The following is a 27,459-nucleotide window of genomic DNA, read 5'->3' on the forward strand; positions in this document are numbered from 1 at the left end:
AAGACCCCCTTAATGTGCTCTTGTAAGTCTTTCCGCCACCTGACTGTTAGGGTGATTAATAATTGTTGTGCATCCCCGAGGGTAAAAGAATGAAGTAACTTTCTCACTAAATATCTTCATGTGGTGACCTCGTTGTATAGCATCTAGTCCAAATCTCAGCAAGGCAACTGCTAATTTTAAAACATGAAAAGAAGGAATTTTTCTTGTTCATACAGGCCAGATAAAATGCTTCGGCACAAGGATTAGTAATGGTTGTAGTAATAGTACAGATCCATCAGATGAAAATAACACCTTTGTTCATGGATCCACAGCAGCAAGAGACAGACCACAGAAAATAATGGAAAATTAAAATGACTTGTTATACAGTTGCATATTTTCCCTGAAGATGAAAATGATCCTCATGTATTGCTGTTTTTATGATACACACCCATAGAGCACTAATAGTACATTTAAGATATTGAGTTTATTTCCAACATACCATTGAATGAGGCTCATTTTTATCATATGTTTTGCAAAGCTAACACTTTGGAAGACAGGAGTTCATTAGAAAGCTCTTCCCAATGTTGAACTCTGTTTTTCTTTGTTTTAATTTAAAACTCTTGTTCTTTTCTCAGTAGTGAAAGCAAAGGATCATCATCACAATCTATTATCACAGTACCCCACCCACCAAGTCTTCTCTTGCTTACATTAAATAAATGCATATTGCTTGGGCCTCTAAATGCTTGTTGCTGTCTTCTGCACTTGCTTTAATTTCTTCTTGTCCTCACTTTTTTCATAAATATAACATGTGACACACATTCAGATGCCTTACTGATATAGATGAATCACATTTACTGCTTTCCCTTTATGTATAAATTTCAGAGCTGCTCATATTGAGATTGTTTCTTTGGAATGTGTACAGAATCTTTCAAGAGTACCCAATCTCTCAACTAGATGCTGCTTTGCACATATCAATTTATGACTATATATACGTTTGATAAATACACTCACAGAATTTTGTTATGTTATTGCAAACATTTCCTCCTCTCTCCCTCATCACCTTTTTATTTGAGTATGTATCCCTTATTCTTACACCATACTAGTAAAACTCTAAGGGCCCTGTTTACTAAGGTGCATTAGTGTTTTTAGCGCGTTTACATTTAGTGCGTGCACTAACCATGTAGGCGCCTAAAGGGATATTGTAGGTACGTATATGGTTAACGTGCATTAAAAACATTAACACGCCTGTAACGCTGCTTAGTAAACAGGGCCCTAAGACACAAGTTGCAAATTTATTCAAATAGGGAGCTACTGATGGCAACAGAAAATTGCTTTTATATACACAACTATGGATTCATTGATCAGTTTGTACAGTGCCCATGTTTTACTTAATGCTAACTTAACAGTGACATTAGTCAGCATTGTTATGTTTTCTGTGTCTTTTGTTTAAAGATGGGAACAGAGAAAGGACCCTCATGGCAGAACCTATTACGTTGATCATAACACACGGACTACAACGTGGGAGCGACCACAGCCATTGCCTCCAGGGTAATAGAAAACCTTCTGTTCTTGTATTTAAAGTTTCTATTCATATAAAATCTTTACTCCTCACCAGCTTCTTCTTTTTCCTTTAGGTGTCTAAGTGAATTGGAACTTGCCATTACTAGGGGAAATTTTTAAAAAATTCTGCACACAGTATTTTGGAATTTTGCAACATTTTGCATACTTCATTTGTAATTTCTTTGTCCTGAAATCCCTCAATATATAGAGCCTAGTTTGATCCCCCAGCTAATTTTTCCCCATCTATACTTGATCCTCCCCAGGGGCGGTTTAATCTCTCAATTCCAACTTTCTCCTTTTGTCCCTTTCTAGGCTTGACCTCCCCCTTGCTTTCTGTCTACTCCCCGAGTTGTTTCTCCCTTCATCCTCCAGTTTTTCTGGTCCCCAGCTGTCTCAATGACTGTCTCCCAGACACACTTATCTAGCTTTCTGTCTCCCTAGCTGTTCTCTAGCTTTTTGTCGTGGCCTTATTGCTGCTGTAGCCTGCATCGTGGTTCAGGGCTGATTTTATGGCTTCATTCATCGGCATTATGATGATGGCAGTCCTCCATTTTCAGCCCACGCTGCTGCTGTTTTCTTTTTAATATGTGGACAGTGCAGCTTATGATTCCTGTCTCTGTAGCTGAAGCTACAGTGTCCTGCTGGCACCAAATTCTGCTTGGCAGGGAAATTCTGAACAAAGTCTACATTGTATGCAGTTCCTCCAGGAATAAATACCATGAACCATAAGCACTTTTCTTTTAGCTTGTTCCAATGCAATCACTGTCCTCAGCCTGAAAGGCATGAACTATGGTGTCCAGTAGAAACCAGCACAAGTGTATTTAGGGGAGAAGTTATCAATGTAGGCTGTCATTAAGATGGGTTATTTTACTCCAGCTCATTTTATGCAGTGAGGTCTAGTTACTAATAACCCAGGTTAATAGTAAAATAACACATCTTAACGGGAGCCCATTTGATACCTTCTCCTCTTAGTCCTTTGGTGCAACTACTATTGCACAGTGTCAGAGCAAGCATCCTCAGCTCTTTAGCCCGAGGAATGGAAGCTGAGCTTTTGCTTCAGACTGCCACTAAGTGATCATTCCAAATCCAAAATGCATAAATTCACATGGACATTGGTGATTGTGACTTTTCCACAGTTCCAGTGAGCGATTTTTCTTGGTGTTTAAATGCTACTTTTTGTGGAACCACCTTTCTTTGCCTGCTTTTACCCTCTAAGAAAAACCTGAATGTTTTTTTTTTCCTTCTACCTTTTCCTTACTTTTGGGGTAGCCACAATCTGCATCACCATTGGTGTATGAAGTGATTATGATCAATACATTTTTAAACACCGAGTCATTTGCTTTCTCTGTGGCTCTTTTTTACCCACTATTCCAGAAGCCATGGGCAGCAGTGATTTCTACCCACCAGTTATGCCTGTTATACTTTGGGGCAGACATCAACAACATTCCTAGTTGAGCCAGTTGGCAAAAAAATAACACGTGGAGGGCTCTGTGGCCTTTAAGATCAAAAGGAGAAATACTTCAGTTCAACCAGGTCTAGCTTAAGTTTTTTGGCATTAGACAAATTGACCGGCAGGAGGGAGAGAGCTGTTTTACAGCCTATTGGTTAGCTGTGTCTGCCTGATGGGCTTCAGGGGAAGAAAGGAGCTGCTGGACTTAGCATAGAGGCACTTCCTGTCTGCAGCTTGTAATGGGGAGGGGAAGGGTAGCAGATAGACACTAAGAAGTGGGTCACATAACTTTATTAGAATGCCAATTTTACATGTGTTGCTACAGTAATATGTTTAGCAGTTAAGGTAAAAGACTCTTGATCATTCCATACTTCAGTGGCCATTGGTGCTTTTTTTTATATCTTCATTGATACTCTTTCCTCTATTGTAGCAGTTAAGGTAAAAAAAAAAAAGACAAGTATACTGGGAGAGGAATAGAGGAGAAAGAAAGGGGTGAAGGGATTTGAAAGGAGTTACTGGCTGAGAGACATAATGCAGCAGTGAAGAACTTGAGGTGGCATAAAGCAGCTTCAAGGAGGAAGAGATCCTGGATAATGGGGACAGGCGCTGGCATTGGAACTCTGAGGAGAGAGGGCTTGGAGGGGGTGAAGTAGTTTAAAAGGTGTTTCTGACAGGGAGAAATAATTCTGGGAAGGGCTGGAAGAGGCAGAAAGGAGCTGGGATTGGAGCTGTAGGGAGAGGAATAGGAAGGAATAGGTCAATTGAAAAGGGTTACTGCCTGGGAGAGAGAATTCTGCTGTGAAAGGCTGGAAAAAACAGAAAGGAACTGTAAGGGGGTGAGGGGCTGATAGTGGAGCTGTGGTGAGAGGTATAGGGAGGAGCTAGGAAGATGAAAAGGGAACTGTCAGGGAGAGAGAATTCTACTGTGAAGGACTGGAAGAAGCAGAAAGATGTAGTAAAAGGAAGAGAGGCTGGGTAATGGGAGTGGAGTTGTGGGAAGGAATAGAGGGGTGATGAAAATTGAAAGAAGCTGTTGGTTGGGAGAAAGTTGTTGTAAAGAGCTGGAAGTGTCTGAAAGCTCTGAAGGGAAGAGAGGCCGAGTAATGGGGACAGCAACTGAAGTTGGGGTTGTATCAGTGGAGAAGAAACAGGCCATGAAGGTGAGAAGAGCTCAAAGGGAGCATGGGCTGTGATAGGGGAAGGGAGCTGGAAAAAGGAGGCATGATTTGGGAGAGAGGTAGACAAGCAGACAAAGGGAGCACAAGATGCAGAGGAAAGAGGAGCTGAAAGAAATGAGTATAACTGTAGGATTGGAAAAAGAGGGGCATAGAGAAAGGTGAGAAGAGAGGTCATGATGAAATGGGATGAGAATGTGACACTAGAAGGAAGTCATATGAGAGAAGGCAGAGAAACAGCTATGAAGAGACAAACACAAGGAGTAAAGAGAAATGAAAGAAAGGAGAAGAAGTCTGGATAAGAATTCATAAAGGACAAAGAACATGAAGGCAGAGAGGAAGCATAAGAGAAAAGCAAGAATAAGCAGAGACAAAGGATATAAGACAAACTAGAGATACAAAGGTTAGAATATTGTTTAAGTTTACTGAGCTAGGTTGGGTCAAGGTTGCTGCCATTCTCCAGCCCTATGGTCACAAGGAAAAATATGTTCTTTTACTGAAGGGACATGGGGAGCAGAGATAGTTTTGGCAGTATGGGATGCCATGGTGAGAAAAATTTCTGAAAGAGAAATGGAGAGGAACATTTTCTTTTTCTCTCACACACACACACACACACACACACACACACACACACACACACATACACAACAATCATGCCTCTTGAGAGTGGGTGGTATGCATGGACCAGGCTGGACTGGAAGGGATATGATTATGAGTATAGATGGGCTGTGAATGGGAAGGGGAAGGAGAAGAAGGGTGAGATGGAGTAAATTTGTGGAGATGATTTGGGGTTGGGGAGGAAGAGAGACTGGTGGAACATTCAGTGCATCCCTTGCTCTTCTTGTAGCCACAAGTCCTCCCAGTGCACTACCTGCTGGGCTCTACATTTATGTACAGCCTGGCCAGTTGTGCCCATTACCCTGTTGTACTTTGTTTTCCTTTTTACAGACATGGAGGGGCATAATCGAACAGAAACGCCTATCTCCATGGGCGTTTATCTCCGAGAACGGGTCCGTGAAGGGGCGGACCCAAGCGTATTTTCGAAAAAATTAGACGTCCATGTTTTATTCGCCAAGTTGTGAGCTGGGCGTTTTTGCTTTTCAGCGATAATGGACAATGAAATCGCCCAGCTCAAAAACGAATAAATCCAAGGCATTTGTTCGTGGGAGGGGCCAGGAGTCGTAGTGCACTGGTCCCCCTAACATGCCAGGACACCAACCAGGCACCCTAGGGGGCACTTTTACAAAAACAGAACAAAAGGTAAAAGAGCTCCCAGGTGCATAGCACCCTTCCCTTGTGTGTAGAGCCCCCCAAATCCCCCTCAAAACCCACTGCCCACAAGTCTACACCATTACTATAGCCCTAAGGAGTGAAGGGGGGCACCTACATGTGGGTACAGTGGGTTCGGGGGGGGGGTTGGACGACTAAGCATTAAGCAGCACAATTGTAACAGGTAGGGGGGGGATGGGCCTGGGTCCACCTGCCTGAAGTCCACTGCACCCCCTAACAACTGCTCCAGGGACCTGCATACTGCTGCCAGGGAGGTGGGTATGACATTTGAGGGTCAAAATAAAAAGTTGTGAAACATCATTTTTTGTGGTGGGAGGGGGTTTATGACCACTGGGGGAGTCAGGGGAGGTCATCCCCGATTCCCTCCAGTGGTCATCTGGTCATTTAGGGCACTTTTTGGGGCCTTATTCGTGAAAAAACAGGGTCCAGGAAAAGTGCCCTAAATTCTAGCTAAAAACGCATACTTTTGTCCCATTATCTGTGAAATGCGCCCATCTCTGTTCGGCAGATAACCACGCCCCAGTTCCGCCTTCGCCACACCTCTGACACGCCCCCATCAACTTTGTCCGCATCCGCGACGGAGTGCAGTTGAAAACGTCCAAAATCGGCTTTCGATTATACCGCTTTATTCGTTTTTGTGAGATAAACGCCCATCTCCCGATTTAGGTCGGAACTTGGGCGTTTTTCTCGTTCGATTATAAGCTGGATGGTAATATATGCCAAGTTGAGCACCCCCAATCATTTTGAAAAGTTGGGATCAGGGAGCACTAGGGGGTAAAATTCCTAGATGTAATAAATTACCACGCCTTGGAGCAACTGGTTCAGGAACCAACAAGAAAGGGAGCTATTTTAGTTCTAGTCCTTGGTGAAATGTAGGGCATAATACAAGAGGTGACGGTGTTGGGTCCGCTGGGAACAATTATCATAACATGATCAAATTTGAGCTAATATCTGTACTGAAGTCACTAAGGAAATCTATTTATTTATTTATTACATTTGTACCCCGCGCTTTCCCACTCAAAGCAGGTTCAATGCGGCTTACATAGTAATTGGGATTACAAAGTATTGGTGGAGAGAAATAAGTTGAGTATTATCGTAGTAATAAAAGAAATGAGAATGTAGAAACGCAGGGATGAGGGGAGTAGGAGAAGTATGAGCAAAGGGGTAAGTGAGCAATTGGAGGGTAGATGAGGTGGAGGGGAATGAGCAAGAGTGAAGGGAGTAGGAGAGGTGTGAGTAAGTGTAGGTGAGCATTGGGGGAGGGGTCGAGGCGAAAGGGGATAGAACAGGGGATAAGCAGGCGGGAGACATAGTCTAGGTCGTTGTCATTGTCTCCTGGATATGTGATGAATAAATGTGTTTGTGGGAATTAATCTGGATCGTTTGGGTAGGCTTGTCTGAACAGATGGGTTTTTAGTGATTTCCGAAAGGGCAGATGGTCACTGAGTGATCGGATTGGTCTGGGGAGGGCATTCCAGAGTTGGCTGCCTAAGAAGGAGAAGTTGGATCCATAATAGGTTTTGTACTTGAGTCCTTTGCAGTTGGGGTAGTGTAGGTTGAGGTAAGTTCGTGAGGTTGTAGACATGTTCCTGGTGGGGAGGTCGATCAGGTCGAGCATATAGCCTGGAGATTCACCGTGGATAATCTTGTGGATTAGTGTGTGGACTTAGAAATTGATTCGTTCTTTGATAGGGAGCCAATGAAGTTTATTTCGAAGAGGTTTTTTAAGTTGTCAGATATGGGGATTGTGGTGCCGGAGATGTTAAGGTTGGTAGGGAGGGGCGCCGAGTGTGGCAGAATTTAATTTTCAAAAGGGTGACTATAATAAAATGAAGAAGATGGTTAAAAAGAAGCTAAAAGGATCAGCTGCAAAGGTTAGGACTTTAAGTCAGGCATGGACCCTATTTAAAAATACCATCTTAGAAACCCAGACCAGATTATTCCACATATTAACAAAGGTAGAAAGAAGAAACCAGCATGGTTAAAAGGTGAAGTGAAAGAAGCTATTAGAGCCAGAAGAATATCCTTAAAAGAATGGAAAAAGGATCCAAACAAAGAAAATAAACTGCATAAGCACTGGCAAGTTAGATGCAAAGCGTTGATAAAGAAGGCTAAAAGATAATATGAAGAAAAACTTGCCACAGAGGCAAAAACTCATAGTAACAACCTATTTGGGTATATCAGAAGCAGAAAGTCTGTGAGAGAGTCTGTGGGACAGTTAGATAATCAAGGAGCAACAGGGACACTCAGGGATGTCAAGGCCAGAGCAGAGAGAATGAATAAATTTTTTGCTTCAGTCTTTACAGAAGAAGATGTTAAGAGAGTTAGTTACCTGCACCAGGGTGACAATCCAGAGGAACTGAAAGAAATTTCGGTAAACCTGGAAGACATATTGAGCCAAATTGTCAAATTAGAGTAGTAAATCACCTGGACCAGATTGTATGCACCGTAGGGTACTGAAAGAACTCAAACATGAAATTGCTAATCTGCTATTGGTGATCTGTAACCTGTTAAGATCGTCCATAGTACCTGAAGATTTGGAGGGTGGACAATGGAACACCGATTTTTAAAAAGTGTTCTATGGGTGATCCAGAAAATTACAAACTGGTAAGCCTGATCTCAGTGCATACAAAATAGTGGAAACTATTATAAAAAATAAAATTATGGAACACATAGACAAACATGGTTTACTACTACTACTACTTAACATTTCTAATGCTCTACAAGGGTTACGCAGCGCTGTACAATTTAAACATAGAGGGACGGTCCCTGCTCAAGGAGCTTACAATCTAAGAGACAAGTGAACGGTCAGTCCGATAGGGGCGGTCAAATTGGGGCAGTCTGGATTTACAGAATGGTAAGAGTTATAACAAGGGCATGACAGAGAGGCTTATGCACAAAGATTATCGTGCTTGCAGTGTTTGCTTTAGACTGGTTGTAACTGGTCTAAAGCAAACATTATTTAGTGTCTAATGCACAAAGGGGTTCTGCGTCCTTTTTACCATTCACCGTAGCAGCTAACGATAGCCCTATGCAAATGCATTACAACAACTCATTAGTATTAAAAAGAGCATTCTGAGCGATTCACAGACATTTCCATGCACTGTGCGCCTACCTGTAACATGCAAAATTTTCCGTCAGGTTTGGAACTGTTGGTATATGGGGTGACCTGGTGGAACAGTTTGCTTGCACTACAGTTTGCTGGATGTTGAGTACTTGTGTTAAATTGCCCAGCTCTCGGTAGACAAGTGCTAGCAAATGTAAACAAAGCAAAAAACAAAACGCCCACCACCACCACTCAAATCCCCCCCCCCCCCCCACTTCAACTGAGCAAGCAATTCACGGACAAAGCATTTTCTTTGTAAACTTACCTTCATCCCCTTCTCCCCACCTCCAGATTCTCAAGTTAGCGCAACTGTTTTGCAATAGCCTTTTAAATGGCATAAACAGGCTTAAACACACAAACACATTTCATGTTCTAACTGGTCATGTGCACTGTAGGAGTATAAAGCCAAGCTTCAAAGATGGAAATGCATGGCAGAACATCAGCGCTTACCGAGAGACTGTTCTGCGCATATGCTAGGCACTTTCCCTGCCGAGCCGCTTACATATCTTCCGTTCATTTCATTTGCATGCGATTTCCATTGTGCATCGGTCATCGTTTCAAAATTGCTAGGCTCACCGGCGCATGTAAATATGCATGGTGTTTAACAGCAACCTTTGTGTATCAGGGCCAGGGTCTGCATGGATTCAGCCAAAGGAAGTCTTGTCTCACTAAATTGCTTCATTTCTTTGAAGGCGTGAATAAACATAAGGATAAAACTGACCCGGTTGATATAGTGAATCTAGATTTTCAGAAAGATTTTGACAAAGTTCCTCATAAGACTCATGAGAAAATTAAGGAGTCATGGGATAGGAAGCAGTGTTCTGTTGTGTATTAGGAATTGGTTATTGGACAGAAAACAGAGGGTAGGGCTAAATGGCCACTTTTCTCAATGGAGGAGGGTGAATAGTGGAGTGCCGCAGGGATCTGTACTGGGATTGGTGCTATGTAAATTATTTATAAATGATCTGAAATCAGAATAAGTGAGGTGATTAAATTTGCAAATGACACAAAACTGTTCCAAGTTGTTAAAACACACATGCGGTCTGTGAAAAATTGCAGGAAGAATTTAGGAATTTGGAAGACTGGTAATCCAAATGGCAGATGAAATTTAATGTGAACAAATGCAAAGTGATGCACTTTGGGAAGAATAATCCAAATCATAGTTACCTGATGCTAAGGTCCGTCTTAGGAGTCAGCTCCCAAGAAAAAGATCTAGGTGTTTTTGTAGACAATATACTTAAATCTTCTGCTGGGAATTGTTAGGAAAGGATTGAAAAAGAAGACTAAGAATATTGTAATGCCACTCTGTATCACTCCGTGGTGCAACCTGACGTTGAGTATTGCATTCAATTCTGGTTGCCAAATCTTAAAAAGGATAAAGCGGAATTAGAAAAGATTCAAAGAAGAGCAACCAAAATGATAAAGGGGATGGAACTTCTCTCATATGAAGAAATGCTTTAAAGGTTAGGGCTCTTCAGTTTGGAAGAGACGGCTGAGGGAAGATATGATTGAGATCTACAAAATCCTGAGTAGTGTAGAACGAGTAAAAGTAAATCAATTTTTTTACTCTTTCAAAAAGTACAAAGACCAGTGGTCACTTGATGAAGTTACATGGAAATACTTCTAAAATAAATAGGAGAAAATAGTTTTTCACTCAACAAATAGTTAAGCTCTGGAACTCGTTGCCAGAGGATGTGGTAACAGTAGTTAGTGTATGTGGGTTTAAAAAAGGTTTGGGCAAGTTCTGGAGGTAAAGTCCATTGTCTGTTATTGAGATAGATATGGGGGGAGCTACTGCCTGCTCTGGGATTGGTAGCATGGAATGCTGCTACTATTTGGGTTTCTTCCAGATACTTGTGACCTGGATTAGCCACTGTTGGAAGCAGGATACTGTCTGACCTTGTATGGCTACTCTTAGGTTTGTGGTTACTCTTATGTTCTTATGGTCATAATCCTTAGTTTGGGAAGTTCTGAGTTAAAAAGTAGGTTGAAAGTTTAATACAAGAGTCCCAGCTTGGTAAACTGTTTGGACCAGGAGCTCAGCACTAGAACTTTCACCTTTTTTTTGTAATGGGCTTTATTTACAAATTAATGTACACATTTCAGATGGGAAGCGTTTCCATAAATTTTAACACTTTTTTATTGTTAACATATAGCTACTTTTATAGCCATTTGCACAACTGAATCCTAAGTGATTTTCTCAAGCTGCAGCAGTTACTAGACCCTTCCTTTGTTCCAGACTGTAGCATAACAACAAACTCTCAGCTTGCGGCTTCAAATACCAAACCAATTTCTTGCTTCTACAGCCCACTGCCAGCTTTTACATTAAACTTGGAATTATCTTTTATAGCACATTTCCTATTCAAACAAGATATTTCCCTTATGGGAGTCTTTTCTTTAACTTATGTGCCTGTTCCAATTCTAGCCCATACTACTAGGTTTGAGTCACAGCATCTAGCTACAACATTTTAATGAAGAGATTAGTTCACCTGGTCAGCAATGGCCAGGCCTCTAAGCTCTCAGGGGTGCATTTACAATGTCACTGTTCTGACTTATCTCAGACCAGCTCTCTATTCCCCAGTACAAGTCAGTGCTACCCTATAAAGCCTCTAGTCAGACCATTTCACACAGCAAACATGTTACCCTTTGTTTATATTTCAGAACACTGTAATTTAGAACAGTCCCTATCTTTATTTCAGGTTTTTGTTCTTAGCTGTTTTGCATACTTATTGTAATACTTTTTTTAAAGTTTACTTAGCAGTTGCTGAAATCTGTGCATAATAGTTAATTGTTCCATGCCTCTGCTCTTATGATAATGGTATATATATATAGTTGGGAATTATATCAGCTTCATTTTTATGAACGCATGGTGACCTCTTGTGGCCATTCAGAAAGGATTGTTTCAACAAAACAAAAGCAAAAAAAAAAAAATCTCATCAGATCTAGCCATCTTGTTGTTGGGCAGAATAGGGTGCACATTTTCAAAGCAGATGCACTTCTTAAAATGCCTTAAACATTCTTCTGCTAAAAACGTCCAAATCATCATTTTGGAAAGTCAGAATTTGGACATTTCAAACTGCTCTTTGTCCAAATAACAAGGGGGCGTGTTGTGGGTGAGCTAGGGACGGCCCAAAAATAGGACATCCAACAGGGATTTTCAAATGGCAAAAAACATCTATGTCTAAAAAGGATGTTTTTATCTAGACCCGTTTCAGTTACGTCTAGGTTACAAAAAGTTGCTCTAATTGAGCTGTTTACCACGGAAGGGATTAAGGCATGACCCTTCCTTAATACCCCAGTGGTTGTTGCCCCCTCCCTCTCCCCTAAAAGTGAAACTGGAAAGGAAAACCAGGCTGTATGTCAGCAGTGAGTATTTTGATCATTCTAAACAAAGCAGTAGGTCAGAGAAGAGTAGCCTAATGGTTAGTGCAGTGGACTGTGAACCAAAGTACTCGGGTTCAAGTCCTACTTCACTTCTTTTTTTTTTTTTCTTTTTTAATAATTCTTAGCCTTCCAGAAACAGAAAATACCTACTATATCTAAATATATCAGACACCTGCAACCTGAAGGTTATTAAAATTATGTACGTTCAGGTACAGTAGGTATTTTTAAGGTTCTGGAGGGATCAAATTTCCAAAAAAAAAAGTTACAGTGGGGTTTGAACCTTTGTCCCTTTGGGGTCCCTTTACTAAGGTGCGCTGAAAAATGGTTTGCAGTAGTGTAGGGGTGGGTTTTGGGCATGCACCGATCCATTTTTCAGCGTGCCTGTAAAAATGGCCTTTATAAAATTTTTGTCGAAAATGGGCATGCGGCAAAATCAAAATTGCTGTGCGTTCATTTTGGTTCTGCGACTTACCGCCAGCCACTGACCTAGCAGTAAAGACTCATGCGGTAACTGGGTGGTAATGACCTATGTGCGTCAAATGCTACTTGGTGCATCCGATACGCACGTCTGAAAATGAAAATTATTTTTTGGATGCGCGCCGAAAATGAAATTACTGCAAGAGCCGGGCGGTAACTCCATTTTTGTGCACTGGTGCGCGTAGACACTTACGCGGCTTAGTAAAAGGGCCCTTTGTATACAGTCTACTTTACTTACCACTAGGCTACTTCTCTGTTCTGCATGGATGTCCCTGTTTTTTTGTTGTTCAAAAGTTAGATGTTTCACTTTGGAAAATGGTTATCCATTTTGGTTGTTTTCAGTGGAAAAACATCTGTTTCACAGCCAATAATGATGCCAGACAGATGTTTGTGTCCCTGGATTTTGTTGTTCAAACGTTGAATGGTTCACTTTGGAAAATAGTTATCCATTTTGGTTGTTTTCAGTGGAAAACCATCCAACAATGGCCAATCCAGGTCACAATACCTGTCAAGATCCCAAAAAATTACAAAACATTTTATACTGCTTATCCCAGAAATAGTGGATTTTCCCCAAGTCCATTTAATAATGGTCTATGCACTTTTCCTTTAGGAAGCTGTCCAAACCTTTTTAAAACTCCGCTAAGCTAACCGCCTTTACCACATTCTCTCGCAATGAATTCCAGAGTTTAATTACACATTGAGTGAAGAAAAATTTCTCCGATTCGTTTTAAATTTACTACATTGTAGCTTCATCGCAAGCCCCCTAGTCCTAGTATTTTTGGAAAGCGTAAACAGACGCTTCACATCTACCCGTTCAACTCCACTCATTATTTTATAGATCTCTATCATATCTCCCCTCAGCCGCCTTTTCTCCAAGCTGAAGAGCCCTAGCCGCTTTAGCCTTTTCTCATAGGGAAGTCGTCCCATCCCCTTTATCATTTTCATTGCCCTTCTCTGCACCTTTTCTAATTCCACTATATCTTTTTTGAGATGCGGCGACCAGAATTGAACACAATATTTGAGGTGCGGTCGCACTATGGAGCGATACAAAGGCATTATAACATCCTCATTTTTGTTTTCCATTCCTTTCCTAATAATACCTAACATTCTATTTGCTTTCTTAGCCTCAGCAACACACTGAGCAGAAGGATTCAACTTATTATCAACGACACCTAGATCCCTTTCTTGGTCCGTGACTCCTAACGTGGAACTTTGCATGATGTAGCTATAATTCGGGTTCCTCTTTCCCACATGCATCATTTTGCACTTGCTCACATTAAATGTCATCTGCCATTTAGATGCCCAGCCTCGCAGTCTCTTAAGGTTCTCTTGTAATTTTTCAGTCCTCCCGCGATTTAACGACTTTGAATAACTTTGTGTCATCAGCAAATTTAATTACCTCACTAGTTACTCCCATTTCTAGGTCATTTATAAATATGTTAAAAAACAGCGGTCCCAGCACAGACCCCTGGGGAACCCCACTATCTACCCTTCTCCATTGAGAATACTGACCATTTAACCCTACTCTCTGGTTTCTATCTTTTAACCAGTTTTTAATCCACAATAGAACACTACCTCCTATCCCATGACTCTCCAATTTCCTCTGGAGTCTCTCATGAGGTACTTCGTCAAACGCCTTCTGAAAATCCAGATACACATTATCAACCGGCTCCCCTTTATCCACATGTTTGTTCACCCCTTCAAAGAAATGTAGTAGATTGGTGAGGCAAGATTTCCCTTCACTAAATTCATGTTGACTTTGTCTCATTAATCCATGCTTTTGAATATGCTCTGTAATTTTGTTCTTAATAATAGTCTCTACCATTTTGCCCGGCACTGACGTCAGACTCACTGGTCTATAATTTCCCGGATCTGCTCTGGAACCTTTTTTAAAAATCGGCATTACATTGGCCACCCTCCAGTCTTCCAGTACAACACTCGAGTTTAAGGATAAATTACATATTACTAACAATAGCTCTGCAAGCTCATTTTTCAGTTCTATCAGTACTCTGGGATGAATGCCATCTGGTCCAGGAGATTTGTTACTCTTCAGTTTGTAGAACTGCCCCATTACATCCTCCAGGTTTACAGAGAATTCATTAAGTTTCTCCGACTCGTCAGCTTCGAATACCATTCCTGGCACCAGTATCCCACCCAAATCTTCCTCGGTGAAGACCGAAGCAAAGGATTCATTTAATCTCTCCACTACAGTTTTGTCTTCCCCAATCACCGTTTTTACACTTCGGTCATCTAGCAGTCCAACCGATTCTTTTGCTGGCTTCCTGCTTTTAATATACCTAAAAAAGGTTTTACTATGTGTTTTTGCCTCCAGTCTTTTTTCGAAATCCCTCTTAGCCTTCCTTATCAGCGCTTTGCATTCGACTTGACATTCCTTATGCTGTTTCTTATTATTTTCAGTCGGTTCCTTCTTCCATTTCTGAAGGATTTTCTTTTAGCTCTAATAGCTTCCTTCAGCTCACTTTTTAACCACGTCGGCTGTCGTTTGGTCTTCCGTCCTCCTTTTTTAATACGCGGAATATATTTCGCCTGGGCTTCCTGGATGGTGTTTTTGAACAGCATCCACGCCTGATGTAAATTTTTAACCCTTGCAGTCACTCCTCTTACGTTTTTTTTTTTCTTCACCATTCTTCTCATTTTATCATAGTCTCCTTTTTTAAAGTTAAACGCTAACATATTTGATTTCCTATGTATACTTACTTGAATGCTAATATCAAATTGGATCATATTATTATCACTGTTATCAGGCGACCCCAGCACCATTACCTCCTGCACCAGATCATGCGCTCAACTAAAGACTAGGTCTAGAATTTTTCCTTCTCTCGTCGGCTCTTGTAGCAGCTGCTCCATAAACCTGTCCTTGATTTCATCAAGGAATTTTACCTCCCTAGTTTGCCCCGATGTTACATTTGTCCAGTTCAATATCAAGGTAATTGAAATCACCCATTATTATTGTGTTGCCCAGTTTGTTTGCGTCCCTAATTTCCTTTAACATTTCTGCATCCGTCTGTTCATCCTGGCCAGGCGGACGGTCGTACACTCCTATCACTATCCTTTTTCCCTTTACACATGTAATTTCAATCCACAGTGATTCCAAGAAGTGTTTGTTTCCTGCAGAATTTTCAATCTATTTGATTCAAGACTCTCGTTAATATACAATGCTACCCCTACACCAATTCGATCCACCCTATCACTACGATGTAATTTGTACCCCGGTATGACAGTGTCCCACTGATTATCCTCCCTCCACCAGGTCTCAGAGATGCCTATTATATCTAATTTTTCATTTAGTGCAATATATTCTAACTCTCCCATCTTATTTCTTAGGCTCCTGGCATTCACATATAGACATTTCACACTGTTTGTTGTTCCTATTTACATCATGCTTAGTACTTGATAGTATTAAATTGCAATCTTTTGTCTGATTTTTTTTTTTTAAGGACACCTGATCTACTACGGTCTCTTTCGCAACCTCACTATCAGGATACCCAGCCTTCCCTGTTTTTGTGATACTTAGAGAGATACCTTATCCCGAACCATGCGCTGTTGAGCAACTGTTGGCCTTCCCCCCCCCCCGTTTCTAGTTTAAAAGCTGCTCTATCTCCTTTTTAAATTCCGATGCCAGCAGCCTGGTCCCACCATGGTTAAGGTGGAGCCCATCCTTTCGGAATAGGCTCCCCCTTCCCCAGAATGTTGCTCAGTTGCCTGACAAATCTAAAACCCTCCTCTCTGCACCATCGTTTCATCCACTTATTGAGACTCTGGAGCTCTGCCTGTCTCTTGGGCCCTGCGCGTGGAATGGGTAGCATTTCAGAAAATGCTACCCTAGAGGATCTGAATTTGAGTTTTCTACCTAAGAGCCTAAATTTTGCTTCCAGAACCTCTCTCCCACATTTTCCTATGTCATTGGTACCTACATGTACCAAAACAGCCGGCTCCTCCCCAGCACTATCTAAAATCCTATCTAGGTGACGCGTGAGGTCCGCCACCTTCGCACCAGGCAGGCAAGTCACCAGAATCTTAAGATTTTGAAGAAAAATTCACACATCCAAAGGAAGTCCTAATTATTATCTCCAAAGCTTCCTAAAAGAAAAGTCCATAAGCCATTATTAAAATGGAATTGGGGAAAATCCACTGCTTATTTCTAGGATAAGCAGCATAAAATGTATTATACTGTTTTGGGATCTTGCCAGGTACTTGTAACCTGAATTGGCCACTGTTGGAAACAGGATGCTGGGCTTGATGGACCTTCGTTTTGTCTCAGTATGGCAATACTTATGTACTTAAGGGAGTAGAGTTCTTCCAGTCTTCAAACAAATGATAGTCCTTCATAAGGACTTCAGTAAGTGAAAAAAAGACCCCAAATGGAAGTTGAAACATAAAGTACATCTTCCAAGCAGGTCATCAGCATAATATCAAAGGTCTTCCTTAAGGAGAGCTGCAATTGTAACAAAAGCAGTCAGTCAATGAGAAAAATAGACTCCTTTGGATGTGTGGACGGCTTTCTAAAGGAAAAGTCCATAGACCGTTATTAAATGGACTTGAAGAAAATCCACTATTTCTGAGATAAGCAGTATAAAATGTTTTGTACATGTTTGGGATCTTGCCGGGTATTTGTGACCTGGATTGGCCACTATTGGAAACAAGATGCTGGGCTCAATGGTCTTTCCCAGTATGGCAATACTTATGTACTTATGTCTGTTGGCGGATGGGGGCACGATGTCTATGTCCCGGCGACTTAGTTCATCATGGGTGCATCCTCGCACTGGGGGAAGGTTCCAGCCCTGTGCTTCTTGAGGTGACGTCAGCAGTGTGCTTCCTTTTCATCCAGCTACACGGCTTCTTCAGGGCTTTGGCAACTGTGTTCTGCCTGTCTGTCCTGCTGACTTCTGACCATGCTGTCTGCCGGTTCATCTTGCTGATTTCTGACCTCGCTGTCTGCTGGTTCATCTTGCTAATTTCTGACCTCGCTGCCTGCCGGTTCATCTGGCTGACTCCTGACCACACTGTCTGCCGGGCTAACTTCTGACGACACGGCTTTCCTGACCGTCTTCTGTCTACGCTGTCTGCCAGGCTGACTTCTGACCATGTTGCCTGCTTGCTTGTCTGGCTGACTTCTGACCAATCTGCTTGCCTGGCCATCTTCTGACCATGTTGCCTGTCTGCTTGCCTGGCTGACTTCTGACCATGTTGCCTGCCTGACCTCTGACCACACTGCCTGCCTGTTTGCCTGGTTGACTTCAGACCACACTGTCTGTCTTGTTGACTAATGATCTCGCTGCTTGCCTGGCTGACTTCTGACCATGTTGCTTGCCTGGCTGACTTCTGACCATGTTGCCTGCCTGCTTGCCTGGCTGACTTCAGACCAGGCTGTCTGCCTTGTTGACTACTGATCTCGCTGCCTGCCTGGCTGACTTCAGACCACGTTATTCACCTTGCTGACTTCTAACCACACTGCCTGTCTGGCTGTCTCTGGTTCCTGTGACCTGCTTGTAGCATCCTCCGCTGATCTTTGTCTGTGTTTGTGTGGCCTACTCCTGTCCAGTACCACCTGCCCCCCGACACCGACTTTTCCTGGCTGTTAACAAGTCCCGCTGGCTGCCCGAACCAGGGGGTTCAGCCTCTGAGGAATGGCAGTTGGTTGTAGTGAAGAACCCATGGATTTGTTGGCTGTCTATAGTTCTCTGGACTAGGACTTTGGCCTTACCTTCTTCAGCTCCTTTCGAGCAGAGCAGTACATACAGAGATATAGATAAGGAAACTAACATAGAATTTCTTGTATATAAATTCAATGTCAGGTTGAAGATTGGTTTAAAGGATTGAGGGGTCCTTTTACAAAGGCATGCTAGCGTTTTTAGTGCGCGCTAAAAATAAGCGTTCGCTAAATGCTAGAGAAGTCCCATTTTTTTCAAGCAAGCTTACCCTAATGGACCAACTTAATTTTACCAGCCCACCTACATTACTCCTGCTTTGACGATGACACTGACTCTGACACCAGTTATACCTCTGACCTTATTTTCAAATCCCCTTATACTCTATCTCCAATCTTCTTCTCCTTTTTACCATATCCCTCCCAGTCTCCTTCCCTTTTACCTTTCCTATCCTTGTCTACCTTCCCTATTCCAATTAATATATTCTTGGGCACTGTTGCCATTGTGTTATCACAGTTTATAATTTTCTTCTTACATGCTCTTTGTAATGCTTTTTTTTTACTATGTAAGCCGCACTGAGCCTGCTGTATGTGGGAAAGCGTGGAGTACAAATGTAATAAATAAATAATATTCCTATGGGAATCTCTAGCATTTAGCACACACTAAAAATGTTAACATGCCTTTGTAAAAGAATCCCTGAACGTGTTTAGAAATGTACTGTTCCAAATGTTAATGCAAACTGTTGCCTTCTCATATCTTTCTGGTAACATAATTTAGATTTTCATATTAGAAAATTGTTTTCATATTAGAAAATTGTTTTGTAGGTGGGAAAGAAGGGTTGATGAACGAGGGAGAGTTTACTATGTGGATCACAACACAAGAACAACAACATGGCAGCGACCTACCATGGAATCAGTCAGAAACTTTGAACAGTGGCAATCTCAACGCAATCATTTACAGGGAGCTATGCAACAATTTAATCAGCGATACCTCTACTCGGTAATACTCTACAATTCTAAAAGAACACAAACTTCTGTCTTGTTATTAGGTCTGTGGGGCCTTGTTTTGGATTGTATGCCACTAAGCCTAAGATGCAGGATCCATTCCTTGTTTGAATTCCTAATTGCCTTGAATGGTACATCAGACAACATGCCCCTTAATTTGGGGGAGGTAGAGTGAAATACTGTGCAACTGTGCATGTATAGCAGCAATTGTGGGTTACACTATATCTACAATTCATGGTAGTTCTAGGTGGCCATGGAATAAAGAATTTGGCTTGACACAGAAATCTTGATCTGTGTGGCCTTCTGGGAAGGTAATATAATAGTCCAGTCTTCTCAAGTAAAGCCATAGTTCCTTTATATTTCTGTTTTGTTTTCAATATTAGTTTCAGTATGAGGTGGTGGTTAAACCTTTTTTTTTTTTTTTAGTAGTGTATGTTTTTAAAGAAATTATTTAAACCTTCCCTGAAAAAAATATTTTAGAATTTAGATTAGATAGGGTTTTGAAAATTGATTTGAGTTTATAGACCCTTCCTATTTTTTTTAATAGGCTGATAGGAAAAAAAAAAACTTTGAACATATAAAATATAACACTTTTTACGTATTTATTTTTACAGGCCTCAATGTTACTAGAAAATGATCCACTTGGACCCTTACCAGCAGGCTGGGGTAAGCCAGTATGTTTCTGATATGGAAATTTATTGTTAATGTGCCCTGAAAGCATGCCTCTGAGCTTGTTGGTAGTGTAGGAATGTTTATGGGGAGGAGGAGTAGAATGTGTGGTATGTGTATGTTGCTGGTGAAGGGAGGGGTAGTATCAAAGGCACATGTGGGTTATGGATTTTTTTGGGGGGGGGTATGGTGTTATCACTACAGTGATAATGGACCTAAGCTCCTGCATAGCCTTTTCTGGATTTGTGTAATTTGAAGAGAACCTGAGCACTGGCCACATGCACTAAGCTATATTTTCTTTTTCAGAAAGGAGAGTTGATTCAAATGACAGGGTGTATTTTGTGAATCACAACACAAAAACCACACAGTGGGAAGACCCTCGAACACAAGGGTAGGGGTGCAGTATTCTATCATATTCATAAATAAAAATGATAATCTACTACTACTACTTATTTCTATAGAGCTACTAGACGTAAATCAATATATACATTGCTTTTATTAAAGTTGTACTGTTCCTAATTTCAGTATATTTTATTAAGTTTAACACAGCACATATCTATAACAAAAATAAATAAAAATCCATACAGCCATTTACATCCACAAAAGGCATAAAGATGGGTTGTTTCTAACTTTCTTTGCAGTTTACAGGATGAGGATCCGCTACCCAAGGGATGGGAAATCCGATACACGAGAGAAGGGGTTAAGTACTTTGTTGATCACAACACTAGGACAACCACCTTCAGCGATCCCCGAACTGGGAAATCTTCTGTGTAAGTAATTTTGATAGCTGTATATTGGAATTTTTAAGCAGTTTGTGACCCATTCATATGTTCATTGAAATTTAAACACTCTACAGAAGATGTGATTTTTCACATTCCGTTCTCTTCAATTTGGTTTTGCCAGTTCTTGGAGTACACGCAGGATGACTGTACTCATAATTGGGATAATGTCATCTTACAGAATCCAGGTCAGAGCAGTGTAAACAAAATTCAAGAATGTTAAAGAGCATGTGCAGGAGTTTGTGTCGGGGCTGATTTAATAATCTGGGTTATCCTTTAGAGCAGCAGTTATATGAGATTAACATTGTGAATTTAAATTTGTACTCGGGGGGGGGGGGAGGGGGGCAACTGCCACTTTGTCAGCACATGGATTGTGGGTTTACTAGAGTAATCAATTTTTCTTTAATTTCTTTGCATCTCTCTCTTGTTTGTCTCCCTTTTTATTTGTGTTCCATATACTTGTTTAATCTGTATTTTAAATTATAAATTGTCTAGATATTGTTTGATAAATATTAATGAAATATATATAAATATATTAGTGACATATATTAGTGAAAGGAGGAAGACTAAAATGGAATTGTGAGACTGAAAGATGCTACGATAATGTGGATAATGATGAAGAAAAAGCAAATTTGCTAAACAAATACTTTTCTTCTGTTTTCATTGAAGAAAATCTTGGAGAAGGACCACGAGTGACTGGCAAAAGTACATATGAGAATGGAGTGGATATAGCACCGTTCACAGAAGAGAGTGTATATGAACAACTTGAAAATCTAAAGGTGGACAAAGCCATGGGACTGGACGGGATCTACCCCAGGATATTAAGGGAACTCAGAGAGGTTCTGGCGGGTCCTCTTAAAGATTTGTTTAATAAATCTTTGGGAGAGGTTCTGTGGGATTGGAGAAGAGTGGATGTGGTCCCTCTTCACAAAAGTGGTGATAGGGAAGAAGCTGGAAACTACAGGCCGGTAAGCCTCACTTTGGTTATTGGAAAAGTAATGGAAGCGATGCTGAAGGAAAGAATAGTGAATTTCATGGAAGCCAATAATTTGCAAGATCCGAGACAACATGGTTTTACCAAAGGTACATCGTGCCAAATGAATCTCATTGAATTCTTTGACTGGGTGACCAGAGAATTGAATCAAGGACGTGCTATAGATGTAATCTACTTAGACTTCAGCAAAGCTTTTGACACAGTTCCCCACATGAGGCTCTTGAATAAACTTGACAGGCTGAAAATAGGACCCAACGTGATGAACTGGATTAGGAACTGGTTGACGGACAGAAGCCAGAGGGTGGTGGTTAATGGAATTCACTTGGATGAGGGAAAGGTGAGTAGTGGAGTGCCTCAGGGATCAGTGCTGGGGCCGATTCTGTTCAATATATTTGTGAGTGACAATGCCGAAGGGTTAGAAGGTAAAGTTTGCCTTTTTGTGGATGATACCAAGATTTGTAACAGAGTGGACACCGTGGAGGGAAAACATGAAAAAGGATCTGCAGAAGCTAGAAGAATGGTCTAATGTTTGGCAATTAAAATTCAATGTGAAGAAATGCAAATTGATGCACTTAGGGAGTAGACATCCACGGGAGACATATGTGTTAGGTGGTGATAGTCTGATATGTACATGCAAGGAGAGGGATCTTGGGCTGATAGTATCTGAGGATCTGAAGGCGACGAAACAGTGTGACAAGTCGGTGGCCGTAGCCAGAAGGTTGTTAGGCTGTATAGAAAGAGGTGTGACCAGCAGAAGAAAGGAGGTGTTGATACCCCTGTACAGGTCGTTGGTGAGGCCCCACCTGGAGTATTGTGTTCAGTTTTGGAGGCCGTATCTTGCTAAAGATGTAAAAAGCATTGAAGCGGTGCAAAGAAAAGCTACAAAAATGGTATGGGATTTGCGTTGCAAGACGTATGAGGAGAGATTTGCTAACCTGAACATGTATACCCTGGAGGAAAGGAGTAACGGGTGACATGATACAGATGTTCAAATATTTAAAAGGTATTAATCCGCAAACAAACCTTTTCCGGAGATGGGAAGGCGGTAGAACTAAGTACATGAAATGAGGTTGAAGGGGGGCAGACTCAAGAAAAATGTCAGGAAGTATTTTTTCACGGAGAGAGTGGTGGATACTTGGAATGCCCTCCCGAGGGAGGTGGTGGAGATGAAAACAGTAATGGAATTCAAAAATGCGTGGGATAAACATAAAGGAATCCTGTTCAGATGAAATGGATCCTCAGAAGCTTAGCGGAGATTGGGTGGCAGCGCCGGTGGTTAGGAGGCGGGGCTAGTGGTTGGGAGGGAGGGCTAGTGCTGGGCAGACTTCTACAGTCTGTGCCTTGAAAATAGTAGACACAAATCAAGGTCAGTTATACATATAAAGCATCACATATGAGTTTATCTTGTTGGGCAGACTGGATGGACCGTACAGGTCTTTTTCTGCCGTCACCTACTATGTTACTATGTAAATGCTTCAGTGGCCCAACAGATCAGTCTCCATGGAAGTGGTCTGTAAGGCCTATTTCCAGGGGAATTTTGTGCAAAAATATTAAGAAGAGGATTCTGCATATAATATTTAAAATTCTGCATACTATATATATCAAAATAATACAATGTGACCATTGTCTTTGAGTAGAAATTAATTTACATTTCAAAACACAACATTTTAAATATTTTGTAATAGTGCACTAAAGTTAAGGCTTCTGGTTTTCAGTGATTTTATTTTAGCGGTCCGTTGAATCCAAGGTGAGCTTTCCAGCTGCCAATACTTGTGGCAACACAGCAGTGTTCACGGTTATTGCTAAAAATGTAATCAGCTGAAAAAATGTGTACAGGTAACCTTTCTTGTGTTCTGAAGACTGCCAAATGAGTCAGCATTGGATTTTAGCATTTGGCTTCTTGAAATTTTTTTTGTCAAGCGTATGATAAATGGGTCATGATTAGAAAGGGAAAACGACGTAAATTAATTTTAAAGAAAATTTGCTTTGGATACTTGGGTTGAAATAAAATAAGGCTTAATGGATGTGGACATTCAACCAGTGATTGAGATGTGTGTGCAGTACAGTATGATGCCAAATAAGAACCATGTTTCATATGAATATATGTAAAATAGTATGCACATACAGAGATTGATTTTCAAAAGCATGTATGCAGTAGCAGCAGTATTGAAAAATCACATAGCATTAAGCAGTCTTGAGACAAGATCTGCTTCTTCTGGGAAGGAATCTGATCTTAGGAGTATTTACCTGCTAGGAATTTGTCTTAGAACTTGGGGAAAAGGAAGATTTGGGTTAAACCAATAAACTTCTGTTTCTTGAAATAACCAGTTCAATCTTAACTTAGCTGCAAAAGCTTTCTTTAGGGGGTCTTTTACTATAGCTTAGCTCGAGTTATCTGCAGCAGGGCCCATAGGAATAAAATGGGCCCTGATGCAGGTAACTCGAACTAAGCTCTAGTAAAAGACCCCCTTAGTGTTTATCTCCTAACTCCCACTCAACTGCCACCCACTCTAGGTTCAAGCTCTGATTTTAGGTTGTTCAGCCAATTAAAATCATTGGAGGGAAATATTTCACCTTAGGATTTAATTGAGCATCATCTTCAGCAAGTTATTACTACTACTACTACTACTTAACTTTTCTAGAGCGCTACTAGGGTTACGCAGCGCTGTACAGTTTAACAAAGAAGGACGGTCCCTGCTCGAAGGAGCTTACAATCTAAAGGACGAAATGTCAAGTTGGGGCAGTCTAGATTGCCTGAATAGAGGTAAAGTGGTTAGGTGCTGAAGGCGACATTGAAGAGGTGGGCACTTACATCTAAACAGTACTGCCTGGCCTAGTAATGTTCTAAAAATATTTATTTATTACACTTTGCAATTCCCATCATACATTGTCCGATTGGTTTACAAAATAAGACATATATTAAAAGAAAAGGAAATGATATCAAATTAAAAGAATAACACCCAAGAAAAGGTGTCATTGACAATGACCTTGACTACATCTCCCACCACTACTACTACTACTACTTAACATTTCTAGAGCGCTACTAGGGTTACGCAGCGCTGTACAAATTAACAAAGAAGGACAGTCCCTGCTCAAAGGAGCTTACAATCTAAAGGACGAAATGAAAAGTTGGGGCAGTCAAGATTTCCTGAATAGAGGTAAAGTGGTTAGGTGCTGAAGGCGACATTGAAGAGGTGGGCTTTGAGTAAGGATTTGAAGATGGGCAGGGAGGGGGCCAGGCGTATGGGCTTCTAGGACTTCTAGGTTCCTATTTCTTTCTTTCTTTCTTTTTAATTAGTTCTCCCCTACTTCGTTTTCATAGGGGACTTTTTTTTTTCTATTTGGTGTCTTGCTAGTTAGGATTGGAGACATTAGGCCAGCATACTACACACTGAGCATGCTTAACCTGTTTGTGAAATCTGCACGTGTAAAAGGAAGTGGGTAGTGGACCAGCGACTCCAGGGAAACGGGACACAAGTCCACAAGGACACCACTCCACTCAATGACCCGACTCCACTCAATGACCCGACAGTTTAGGAATAGATTAGGACTAGGTCCTTCTGCATGTAAACATAAAATAGCATACAATATAACTAGTATGTTTAAGGGACTTTATTAGTTTAAATATTCCTACTTCCTTAGCAATTTTCAATATCTAACCAACTAACAAACAAACACTAAGATGCAAATAGTAATCCAGTGGTAAGATGGTTTTATCCAGTCTTTTCATGTGAGTGCCAAATGTATAAGAGTGGAGGAGTGGCCTAGTGGTTAGAGTGGTGGACTTTGGTCCTAGGGAACTGGGTTCAATTCCCACTGCAGGCACAGGCAGCTCCTTGTCACTCTGGGCAAGTCACTTAACCCTCCATTGCCCCAGGTACAAATAAATACCTGTGTATAATATGTAAGCCGCATTGAACCAGCTATGAGTGGGAAAGCGTGGGGTACAAATGTAAGAAAAATAAAATAAAAATAAATAATTATCTCCCAATTGGTGTGAGGTTGTATGTATGCACTGGGTGCAAAAAGCTTCTAGTTCTCAGAGCACAAGTGTAATTTTTGGAGGCTAGAGTATCAAACGTGATGTTGCTGAGACAGACAAAATAATACAGAAAAGACCTTCAGGGACATAGAACATTCCCACCTCAGGTCTGGCAGTTTTTCTGTTGCTATGGAAAAGAAAGGTCACCTGGATGGAAGGATTAAGATTGTCGTTATAGTTCTCAATTCACTCATTAAGTATCTAGCTAAGTGAGTGGTGGATGTGAGGATGGCTTGATAACTTGTCTGCCTGGTGTGAAGGTTGCGAACTTCACGTCACCTAGATAAGATTTTAGACAATGCTGGGGAGAGGCCAGCTGTCTTGGTACATGTTGGTACTAGTGGCATAGGAAAGCATGGGAGGGCTCTGGAAGCCAAATTTTAGGATTTTATGTAGAAACTTGAAATCCAGAATTTCCAGGGTAGCATTCTCAGAAATACACCTTGTTCCACATTCAGGACACAAACAGGCAAGCAGAGCTTGGGGGTCTCAGTGCATGAGATGATGGTACACAGAAGAGGGATTTAGATTTATTAGGAGCTAGGCAACATTCTGGTGAAAGGGGAGCTATTCTGAAAAGATAGGCTGTACCTTAACCAGTGTGGAACCAGGCTGCTGGCGCTAATGTTTAAATAGCAGAGAGGGCAGCTTTTAAATTAGAACCTAAGGGAAAGCTGACTTTCGATCAGGAGTACAGAGTTTGGCATAAGGTATATTTGAAGGGTACTATCAAAACAGGGAAGTTAGGACATCCTGATAGGTTACAATAAAGGCAACAGTATCCCAAATGCCTTTTACTATTGAACAGAATTAAGAGTGCAAATTATCCCTGTTAACTGCTAAACAGATTACAAATATAAACAGAAGGCATACTTTGAAGTGTCTGTATACAAATGTTAGAAGCCTAAACAATAAAATGAAGATTGAGAGCAGTGAAAAGATCGAAAAGGAGCATATAAAATAAGAATGTTATATAAAAATAAAGGAACAGCAGTATAGAAACACTGAATGAAGAGATAGGAGAGAGATAAGCAGTGGGGTACATATTATATAACAATGATACAATAGATTTAATTGGTGGAAGAGTTGCTATATGTGAAAGAAGGGATTGAGTGAAACAGAATAAAAGCACTGCAGGAAACAGCATTCAGTGTGGAATCTTTATAGATGAGAACTTCCACGTGTGATGGGACAGAATAGTAGTGGGGTATACTAATATTGCCCTGCCAGAATTGAACAGACAGATGATGCACTGTTAGACATCAAGGAAGCTAACAAATTTGGATACAATAATAATAGTGGGTGCTTTCAGTTACCTCATAGTGACTGTGCGAATGTCACATGAGAACATACTAGAGAAGTTTGTAGAAGAAATAAATGATCGTTTCATGAAGCAGCTGGATCAGAATCCGATAAGAGTTGGAGCTGTTCTAAACCTAGTCTGTAGTGTAATGCAGGTTTTGGTACTAGAGGTGGCAATAGTGATCATAGCATGATCAAATTCGACATAACTAGAGACATCACACTAAGGAAATCTACTGTGCTTGTAATTAACTCTCAAAATACAGACTATGATAAGATGAGGGAAATGGTTAAAAGAAAACCTAAAATAGCATACAGTATAGCTGCAATGATTAACCAGTTGATACTGAGCCATCGATGGTGAGCATATCTTTAAATACTGACCACTGCTGTCAAATGTAGACTTGAATATGTATTGCTTGGCCCATATCCAGGCCCCGGCGCTAAATATCCAGGTCAGCAGCAGCACCTGGAAATTATGTATTGATCGATCTCTACTTATTCTAGGCTTTGTTGAATGTTGTTCCTGTCCTTGCTTTTACTACTACATCAAAGATTATTCCTAGATCTACTCCTTTT

The 27,459-nt window shown here is 41.0% G+C and overlaps 1 protein-coding gene across 5 annotated transcripts in view; it reads left to right on the forward strand.

The window, feature by feature from the left end:
• Positions 1 to 27,459, forward strand: part of WWP1 (WW domain containing E3 ubiquitin protein ligase 1) — a 258,360-nt gene that overhangs the window by 158,441 nt on the left and 72,460 nt on the right. For all 5 annotated transcript variants that reach the window (XM_030216171.1, XM_030216177.1, XM_030216185.1 and 2 more), the window contains 5 exons: positions 1,432 to 1,527; positions 18,915 to 19,089; positions 19,709 to 19,760; positions 20,070 to 20,154; positions 20,405 to 20,533. In XM_030216171.1, the coding sequence (XP_030072031.1) occupies positions 1,432 to 1,527; positions 18,915 to 19,089; positions 19,709 to 19,760; positions 20,070 to 20,154; positions 20,405 to 20,533 (537 nt within the window). The remainder of the gene's footprint in view (positions 1 to 1,431; positions 1,528 to 18,914; positions 19,090 to 19,708; positions 19,761 to 20,069; positions 20,155 to 20,404; positions 20,534 to 27,459) is intronic.

Source organism: Microcaecilia unicolor, chromosome 1 (genome assembly GCF_901765095.1).
Source record: "Microcaecilia unicolor chromosome 1, aMicUni1.1, whole genome shotgun sequence".
NCBI classification, from domain to species: Eukaryota; Metazoa; Chordata; class Amphibia; order Gymnophiona; family Siphonopidae; genus Microcaecilia; species Microcaecilia unicolor.